Source organism: Myxine glutinosa, chromosome 9 (genome assembly GCF_964187855.1).
Source record: "Myxine glutinosa chromosome 9, kmMyxGlut1.1, whole genome shotgun sequence".
Classification (NCBI taxonomy): domain Eukaryota; kingdom Metazoa; phylum Chordata; class Myxini; order Myxiniformes; family Myxinidae; genus Myxine; species Myxine glutinosa.
Genome location: NC_136269.1, coordinates 50,034,366 through 50,044,365, shown reverse-complemented (window position 1 = coordinate 50,044,365; position 10,000 = coordinate 50,034,366). Strand labels below are relative to the sequence as shown.

The 10,000-nt window shown below is 41.7% G+C and overlaps 1 protein-coding gene across 1 annotated transcript in view; it reads left to right on the top strand.

Moving 5' to 3' along the window:
• LOC137435410 (coagulation factor XIII A chain-like) overlaps positions 1–10,000 on the top strand; it is a 64,717-nt gene that overhangs the window by 874 nt on the left and 53,843 nt on the right. The window contains exon 2 of the mRNA XM_078784042.1: positions 7,322–7,510. Coding sequence (XP_078640168.1) covers positions 7,322–7,510 — 189 coding nt within the window. The remainder of the gene's footprint in view (positions 1–7,321; positions 7,511–10,000) is intronic.

Sequence of the window (10,000 nt, the reverse complement as noted above, 5' to 3'; positions counted from 1 at the left end):
GCTCGTGGGATAATCTGCAGGTCATTGGATTCCATTGTGGAATTTAAATTTGCTGTATATGTTGATATGTACTGTTTATGTTGCTGTCTGCATTTCCATATTCTCATAATACCCTATCAACCTGTATGTCAGGTGCATTTTTCCACTCTTTTGAAGCTTTCTTGTGGCTCCGCACCCTTTCATCCCTAACTTAATGACCCTTTTTTGTTTGGTCTCCTGTCCTCCGCTTCCCAACCTCTTATTTTTTTTCAATTTTCGGTTTTTTTCAACATGCACCACTCCGACCACCGACAACCGCAAACCTTTCTTCATCCCACAGTGTGTGCAATATAACGAAGGCACCTTTAATGTTGAGTGAACTTTCGAGGAATTACAAGGAACTTAAATGCAGGAGGAGGCCATTCGGCCTGTCAGGCCTGCGCAATCCTGCCAATATCATACTCCCCTATACACCAGACTACCAGATTCCTAACTCTATTTTAAAACTTTTCACTATTTCTGCTGTTATTACTTTACCGGGAGTCTATTCCATGCATTTACAGTCCTAATTGAAGGACCCCTGCCTTACTCCCATTCCAACTCTCCTCTTCTTCACTCTGAAACTATGGCTCCTGGTCCTATCGGTGTTCATTATGCTGAAAAACTTCTGCACTTATTTTATCTAAACCCTTCATCATCGTGAACATCCCCTCGAAATCCCCTCTTTTCTAAACCAAAAACTCCTGTCTCCTTCAGCCTCTTCCCATAGCTCAGTATAGCTAGGCTGGGAATGCTGTACCTTCTCTATAGTAGTTATGTCCTTCCTCAAATGTGGTGTTCAAAACTGAACGCAATATTCCAGATGAGCCTACAATTGATATCCCTACAAATACATCCTAAAACCCTGTTTGCTCTACCTATGGCTGCCTAGCCGTGTGCTGTATTGCTTACTCCCTGTAGCTATTACCATCCCAGATCCTTCTCCTGTGCCACACACTCCAAGATTTCCCCTTGCCTTATGTAATCCCTATTTTCATTATTCTAACGCAACCCCAGCACCTTACATTTCCTTATTACTCCCGCCAGGGAGTAATGCATTCGTGTGTGTGTGTGTGTGTGTGTATGTGTGTATGTGTGTGTGTGTGTGTGTGTGTGTGTGTGTGTGTGTGTGTGTGTGTGTGTGTGTGTGTGTGTGTGTGTGTGTGTGTGTGTGTGTGTGTGTGTGTGTGTGTGTGTACACAATATATCTGGAAAAGTTCTGAACGGATTTGGATGAAAGTTGGTGGGATGATTGCCCTTGGGATAAGGAAGAATTGATTAGTTTTTGGTGAAGCTCGGGATATTATTCCGGATCCAGGAATTTTTTGAAGGATTGTTTACCATTGGAAGATAGGGCTCATTTTTTTTTTACATTATCTTCTATATATTCTATATTTAACATTGTGATATGAAAATAGTTTTCATATTTGTTGTAAATGTAGTTTAAACTCGTGGTTATGCGTTAGAGCGGTGTATTTTGTTAGCAGCGTCGTCTTCAAGGTTCTTTTTTTTTCTAATAAAGACATATTCGGTCATTTTAAAACTACCAAAGTGTGTATTAGGTTTCCACGTTTCATAAAATGTATCGCTTCATACGTATAATGCTTTAAAAAAAAAATTTTTTTTTAAACCTCAGAACAGATATCAACATTTACCTCAGCGAATGTCAATCGCGGTGTCAGTATTTGATGAACTTATAAAGACTTAGGTGACTTATAAGTGTGGCAGGCATGTGCACGGGATTCTTCCCAGAAGAATGAGTGGTCGCATTAGCTTGTACGACCTAAAATGAGCGAGTTGTGTTTTCACGTTTGGGCCAGTTTTACATGTTGTATCCCGAAGGAATGAAACGAACGTTTTCCTGGCTTACAATTTTATTTGAAGTCACACATGCCACAAAATACACTCACTTATATAGAATTGAACGCTGAATCCGAAAATGTAAGTGAAATTGCTTTTCTTTTTTTTACAATATCTTCTATATATTCTAAATATATATCTGTGCAGTGTCTGTCTTGTGTTGTCTTGTCTTGTGTTGTCACTGAACTACTCCCTCAAACTTGTGAAATCGTACTATTCCAACTTGACCCACGGCGGGAGTATGCGCTCTACTGAGTGGCGTTGTAGTTTTCAATCTGCATTTGCCAATCTTTTGCCCAATCCATTAAAATGTCCAGACTTTCCTGAGTCTGATCACCCACTCCTCTACCCCCTCTACCTCCCCTTTGCTTTCTACCTTACCTCCAAGCTGAGTGTCATCTGCAAATTTGGAAAACCTACTCCAAACCCACTGTCCAAATGATTGATGTAAACTTTGAATAATAACCATCTTAAAACTCATCTCTGAGGTACCTCACTACTTACATCCTCCCAACCAGATATCCTCCCCTTCACAGCCACTCTTTGCTTCCTATCCCGAAACTCGTTTCCAATTCAATTGGCGAGTCTACCAGCCAATCCACAAGCCATAACTTAACCAACAGACTTCTATTTGGTACCTTGGCAAATGCTTTTTGAGAGTTGAGATAAACTCCATCCACTGCACTTCCCTCATCCACCGAATCAAAACTGCCTCATGGAACTCCAATGCATTTGTTAAACATGGTCTTCCTCTTTGATTGGGTTTGAAAAGATTCAAATGGTTCCTGATCGATTTATTAATTAACATCTTCAAGACCTTCCCCCACAACTGAAGTCAAAGTAACAGGTCGACAGTTCCCCAATTCTTCTCTGGATTCTTCCCAAAGTAGATGTTAAATTTACTGTTCTCCAATCCACTCCAACCCGTCCCATCTCCAATGAGCTGTTGAAGATATCCACTAACATCATGCTTATCTGCTCTGCCACCTCCCTCAATACTCTTGGATGTGTGTTGTCTGGCCCTGGTGCTTTATCATCCCTTAATTTTTATATCTTTAATATATTTTTTTCTATCCATTAATTTTCTATCCCTTAATTTTTCTATCTGGAAGTTCTAGCAGTGTCCATGTGTTTTATACCTTTCCCATGCCTCCTCCCCCCAAGCCCTCTCCCTCCCACAGATCTCCCCATGTCCCTGCTCTCTGCTGTTGTACTTGTGTGCTTCCCTCTCTCTCCCCATCTTGTCTCCCGCTCCCTTTATTGTATGTTTTGTGTGTCCGTTTTTTTTTTTTGTGATTGATGTTAGCTCTTACACGAGCCTCGATCCTGTATACAAAAAAAAAAAATATATATATATATATATATTTCTTTACTTCCTCCAATCCTACTTGGATCTGTTCTAAAAGCTCTAGCTCACCTCTGAGATATATACTCTCAGATATTGGATGTTCCTCTAACTGTTCTTGTGTAAAGGTACAGGGTTTTCACAAAGTCCCGTTACCCGTCCACAGAACTTGATACATTAATATAATGAACACACTATGTATGAACACACATTATAAATGTAAACTATGAATCAAAGTCGTTTCAAATATCAGCCATTAGAGAGTCTATCCTGTGTGAGGTGTTCGTGAGCCCACACGCTCCTTACTGTACGTTCTTCAACGGAACAGTTACTTTGACCTGCCGTTTTACCCTACCAGGGATCACAGTCTTATACCTATAAGAGAAAAGGCTCACATTAATAAGTTAATTAAGACTAACATTGACATCAACATTAACACATGGATCGCAGTCTCAGACCTACAAGAGAAAATGATTTAATTAATTAATTAATTAAGCTTAACATTAACATATATATACAAAACATACCAAGGTAGATGATGATCAGGTGGGGGTGAGGTAACAGGACTTTGTAAGCCCCCCGTGGAACCATTTTAATTTATTTATTTAATAAGCCTGCCTTCTCACCTTCATCATATACCAATTCTCCTGTGCTATTTTTTAAAGGCCCCAATCTTATCTTAACCTGTTCTTTACCCCTTATATACTAAAAGAATGCCTTGCTGTTTCATCTTTTTCACGTTTAATAACTGAAAGAATGTTATATAAGAATATTGTTTAAAGAATATTGATTAATATTGAAATGGTTAATATATTTGGGCAGTCTTTTCATATTCTTACTTAGCTTGCCTAGTTATTTTCTTAACTAGTTTCTGTCAGACACAAGATTGTAGCCAAGCAAGGACGATCTCAAGGCTACAAGTCCATCTCCAGAGACCTTGATGTTCCTGTGTCCACCATACGCAATGTTATCAGGAAGTTTAAGGCCCATGGCACTGTAGCTAACCTCCCCGGATGTGGCCGCAAGAGAAAAATTGATCGAAGATTGCAGCGAAGGATTGTTAAAATGGTGGAGAAAGCACCTCGATCAACTGCCAAACAGATTCAAGCTGACCTTCAGACACAAGGTACGACAGTTTCAACTCGCACCATTCGTCTCCAACTCAATGAAAGGGGGTTCTATGGTAGGAGACCCAGGAGGACCCCACTGCTGAGAGAGAGACATAAGAAAGCCTGACTGGAGTTTGCCAAAACACACCTGGACAAGCCAAAATCCTTCTTGGAGAATGTCCTGTGGACAGATGAGACCAAATTAGAGCTTTTTGGTAAAGAACATCATCTCTATGTTTACAGAAAACAAAATGAAGCCTTCAAAGAAAAGAACACCTTCCCTACAGTCAAACATGGAGGAGGTTCAGTCATGCTTTGGGGTTGCTGTGCAGTCTCTGGCACTGGGTACCTTGAATGTGTCCAAGGCATTTTGCAGCGCAATGTTCAACCCAATGTCAGAAAGCTGGGTCTCCGTCAAAGGTCATGGGTCTTGCAGCAGGACAATGACCCCAAACACACTTCAAAAAGCACCCAGGAATGGTTCAAGACAAAACGCTGGACTGTTCCAAAGTGGCCAGCAATGAGTCCAGATCTAAATCCCATTGAACACCTGTGGGGAGCTCTGAAAACAGCAGTTGGGAGAAGGCACCCTTCAAATCTGGGGAAAATGGAGCAGTTTGCACAAGAAGAGTGGGCCAAACTGCCAGTATAGAAGTGTAGGAAGCTCATTCACGGCTATAGGAAGTGCTTGACTGCAGTTATTTTGTCCAAAGGCTGTGCTACCAAATATGAGTGCCTTAAAATGGCGATATAAATTGGCAATATGGCGATATAGTTAGCGATATAGTTGAATAAGTAACCTTAAAATGGCGATATAAATTCAAGAATGTAATGTGTGTAGTTGTAGACGACATATGTTATCTGAGGGTAAGAGTCGTGTTTTGCCTGTTTTAGATTTAGAAACATTGAGTGTATGACGTCAGTGGAGCAGTTCCAAGATGGCGGCTCCCTTAGAAGCATGCACTAGGGAAGAGCAACGTTCGGTCATCCGTTTCTTTGGAAGTGAGGGTGTGAATCCCAGTGAAATTCATCACAGAATGAAGATGCAATATGGTGACGCATGTTTGTCGCTGCAGCAGGTGTACGACTGGGGAAGGAAGCTTAAAAGTGGAGTGTCCCGTGTGGCAGACGCTGCTCGCTCGGACCGGCCTCACACAGCCGACACACCAGAAATGGTTGCAGGAGTTGAGTGCATGCTAAGGAAAAACCGTCGCATTACGCTGGATGAAGTAGTTTCCAAATTGAACATTAGCCATGGTTCAGCACACCATATCATTCACAACGTGCTGGTGGTCCGCAAGGTGGGTGCCTAGATAACTCACACCCGAACTGAAAGAACGGCGAGTGCACACATGTGAAGAACTTCTGTGACGTTACGAAACAGAAGGCAATGCTTTCTTACAGCGTGTAGTGACTGGGGATGAAAGCTGGGTTCACTGCTTTCAGCCAGAAACGAAGAAGGAAAGCAAAGAGTGGCGCCATTCAACGTCACCGAAGCCCAAAAAATTCCGCACACAGCCAGCTGCTGAAAAAGTGATGCTGATGCTCTTCTGGGATAGCGAGGCCCACTTGTAGAGCATTACATGCCCAGAGGGACCACAGTCACAAGTGCATCATAGTGCAACCTCCTTAAAAATCATCTGAAACCAGCAATCAGATCAAACTACAGGTGTTTACCACAGATGTAAACTACTACTCACTACAGGTGTTTTGCTGCAGCATGACAATGCTCGGCCCAATACTGGCTGTGCTACAGCTGCAACAATCGAGGACCCGCATTTTGAGTGTGTTCCTCATCCACCCTACTCGCCAGACCTCGCCCCTTCGGATTACCACATCTTGGGGTCACTTAATCAGGCGCTTGGTGGAACCACTTTCTCATCTGACGAAGAGGTCCAAGAGGCGGTGCACGAATGGTTACACAAGCAGCCAAAATTACTTTTTTCTAGAGGAATCCAGGCCTTAGTAAAGCACTGGAAAAAATGCATTGACCGCAACGGAGATTATGGTGAAAAATAACAGTCGTTACACACGTAAAAGCAATAGACAAGTTGTGAAAAATATTTTAAAGTTACTTATCGACTGTCCCTCGTATTGAGTCTAGGGTGTCAATAATTTTGTCAATGCCAATTCTTTCTATTTTCTGATTTTAAAGGATATATTAAGTTCTGAATTAAAAACAAATGTTCTGCAATATTAACAGTGAAATCAAGAATTGTGGAGACCAAATACTTTTATCAATTTCAACTTATTTTTTAGAGAAAATTGTGAGTTATTTTTTTTAAAGTGCAAGGGTGCCAATATTTTGGTCACGATTGTAGATGCATCCTATAAGTATCTTGCTATTCTCACAATCTCAACTCTCAACACTATTCTTACAATCTCTAAAGGTTTCCATTTCTTCATGTCCTCAGAGTAAAATACTCAACATTAACCTCCTCTCTAATATCATTCCTTACTCTCGACACAATATTGTCTTTTACACAGATTGCCACACACCCTCACATTTTCTTTCCCTTTCCTATCACACCTGTATCTTTTGTAGCTTTAAATTCCTATCTTCCAGTTTAATTCTCCATTACATCACGTGTCACTTACGGCAACTGTGTCACACATACCCTTCGCTATCTACTCTGGCCTCAAGCCTTTCCATTTCATTCTTCAAACTCCTGGCATATAGTCTTGGTGGAAGAGACACGTTCGTTGTGGGACAACCAGTGGATGAGGAAGGTCTGATAAGGAAGACCTCCTCCCTACACTACAAACATCCCCAACCCATTCGTCAGACTCAGGCCCCATTGGCTGGCGATGAATCGCTATCCTTCACCGTAGCACTTCCATCCATAACTTTAGCTGTTCTAGTGTATATAATTTGCCATTGAAATGTTTTTAGCAGGCAATATGCGTTGTTGAGTTGTTTTCTGTTGTGTGTTATAACTGCGTTTATGCAATCCTAACCCAGCCAATGCCCTACCTTCCTTGCAAACAGAGCGGCTCAAGGTGCGTTCAGTGAAGCTCCATTCGGGGAGGGATGAGTACAACAGGTGTGCGCACCACACTGCACGCTATGACAGTGAAGACTTATTGGTACGCCGGGGGCAACCTTTCCAGGTGCAGCTCAACTTCAACCGACCATACGAGCCAAACAAAGATGTCATCATTCTGGTGCTGGACATAGGTGTGTGTCTGAACATTTTTCATCAAAGCCCCTTAAAGCTAAGGCCAGGTGAAGATGCATACACTGAGCTATCATTTTTTGGAGGAGAGATCATTACAGATACCTGTAGTAAGAATCATCGACATACGATACATGATGTGGTGTATCAGAAAATTGAAGGCCACTTTGTTGAAATTCTTTTTTAAAGGTGGAAATTTTTAATATTCTGAAAAAGTTAAATATTGTTTGAACCATTATTTTATGATGAGAATTGAGAAATGCTGTTTTGCCAGTTACATTGACTGTTTTGCCAGTTACATTGACTGTTGGTTGTTTGTTCTCATGTGCAATTTTACAAGGGGGAAAAAAACAGAAACCTTCTACGCAAAAGTGATTTTGCATTTTTGTCCCCCGTCGCACCGCGGAGCGAAAGGGGGACTATGGTTTTCCCCTCCGTCCGTCCGTGCGTGCGTGCGTGCGTGCGTCCGTTCGTCTGTGCGGGCGTGCGTGCGTGCGTGCGTAACCGAAGGACCGAATTCTAATTTGGTGTGTGGGTGCAACCCACGTCAAAATCCAAGATGTCCGCCACCATGTATGTCTGACGCCATGTATGTCTGAACATTGTGAGCGGCATATCTTGAAAAATAAGCGAAGTACCAACTTCTAATCTGGTGTGTGGGTATATCTAGGCATAAGGAAGAACGCTGTTTAAAATTGAGTCGCCACGTCAAACCCAAGATGGCCACCGCCATGTATGTCTGAACCTTGTGAGCGGAATATCTTGAAAAATAAGCGAAGTACCAACTTCTAATCTGGTGTGTGGGTGTATCTACGCATAAGGAAGAACCCTATTGAAAATTGGGTCGCCACGCCAAAATCCAAGATGGCCACCGCCATGTATGTCTGAACCTTGTGAGCTGAATATCTTGAAAAATAAGCGAAGTACCAACTTCTAATCTGGTGTGTGGGTGTGTCTGGACATAAGGAAGAACGCTATTGAAAATTGGGTCGCCACGTCAAAATCCAAGATGGCCGCCTTGCGTCGTCCACTTTGTCAACTCACATCACTTCACCGACAGGGGACCTAGGCGTAACGCTTGTTCTGCTCTGATTCACAAGGAAACGAAAACTTTGTGTTCAATGCAAAAGGGAACACCGACATGACATGGCGGCATATCTTGGCGACATGTCATGGCGACATGACATGACACCGACAATAAAATATTAAAATAACCAAATTTAGATGCAATATACGGTTCTTTTATTTAAACTAATAGAAAATACAGTATGTCCACCCTTTTCCTTCAAAAGCATTGAAATTCTTCTTCATTCTTGTGGAACAGCGTTCCACGCTTCTTCCAAGACCTTTCAAAGATCATCTAAGTTACTGGGATTCATTTTCACTTTTTCTCTGTCCAAATTGGCCCATTGTACAGCTTCAATGGTCGTGATATCTGGGCTTTGATGAGGACATTCCGTGCATTGAAGGGCCAGGTTCCTGTTTCTTTTGCAATAAAGTTTAATTTATTTCAGCTGAGTCTGGGATCATTATCTTGCTGTAAGATGAAGTTTGCACCAATAAGTCTTGTACCACTGGCATGGTGCATTAAATTTGTTTGTACCTTGTTGCAGTCAATATACCTTCAATTTTCAAACACCACTTGAGAATATGCAATCCCGAACTTGAATTGAACTTCCTCCATGCTTAATTGTTGACTTCAAGCAAGGTTCTTCATAAGTTTCACTTTTTGTCATCTCACTTAGTGTCTTCGATTAGATCCAAATGATTGAAACTTTGACTCATCTGGCGAAAGGACCTTCGAGCATTGTTTCATCGTTCATTTTCTGTGGTTCTTGTGCATATTTTAGCCTCTGCCTTGTTCCCCTTTCTTAACAGAGGTTTTCTTACTGCAACACATCCTTTAAGTCCAGATTACGGAAATTGGTCATTAAAACGACGATTATTGCAGCCCGACACCAGAGGCTGATGGAACTATACTTCCACAATTGAAAAATTCTTGTACATTCATTGCGAAACACGCTCTGAGCGGTGGCGTGGTGACCTGGATGATGTTTTCACTCCTTCATGACATCCGGAATATTTTGCTTGTTGTTTCGCACTCGTATTTCACTTTTATAATTTCACACCTTCACCATTCTTCGAAGGTTTACAAACATTTACTGCACCCATTAACACATTTACAATGAAATGCACAATTTTTTACAAGACCCATTTTATTCCTCCTTCATCCAGAAGCACGTGTTCCCCCAGGCAACACTTAGCAAGCGTCATTTAAAATGACGGGTTCATTTCGTGTTCTTGCTTTCACACGCCTCTTCCTATCTCTAATCTGATTGGTTGCCTGGCACAGCAACAGCTCCTTAGTATTTCCTCAACCTTAAGAAAATCTTTCCTGGAGCATTTCCTAAAGGTTGTTTTTGCAACAGCCCTTACGGAAATCCTTCACTTAGAAGTCACAGTGTACCTTAAGGTAAATCTTTCCTTCAGGA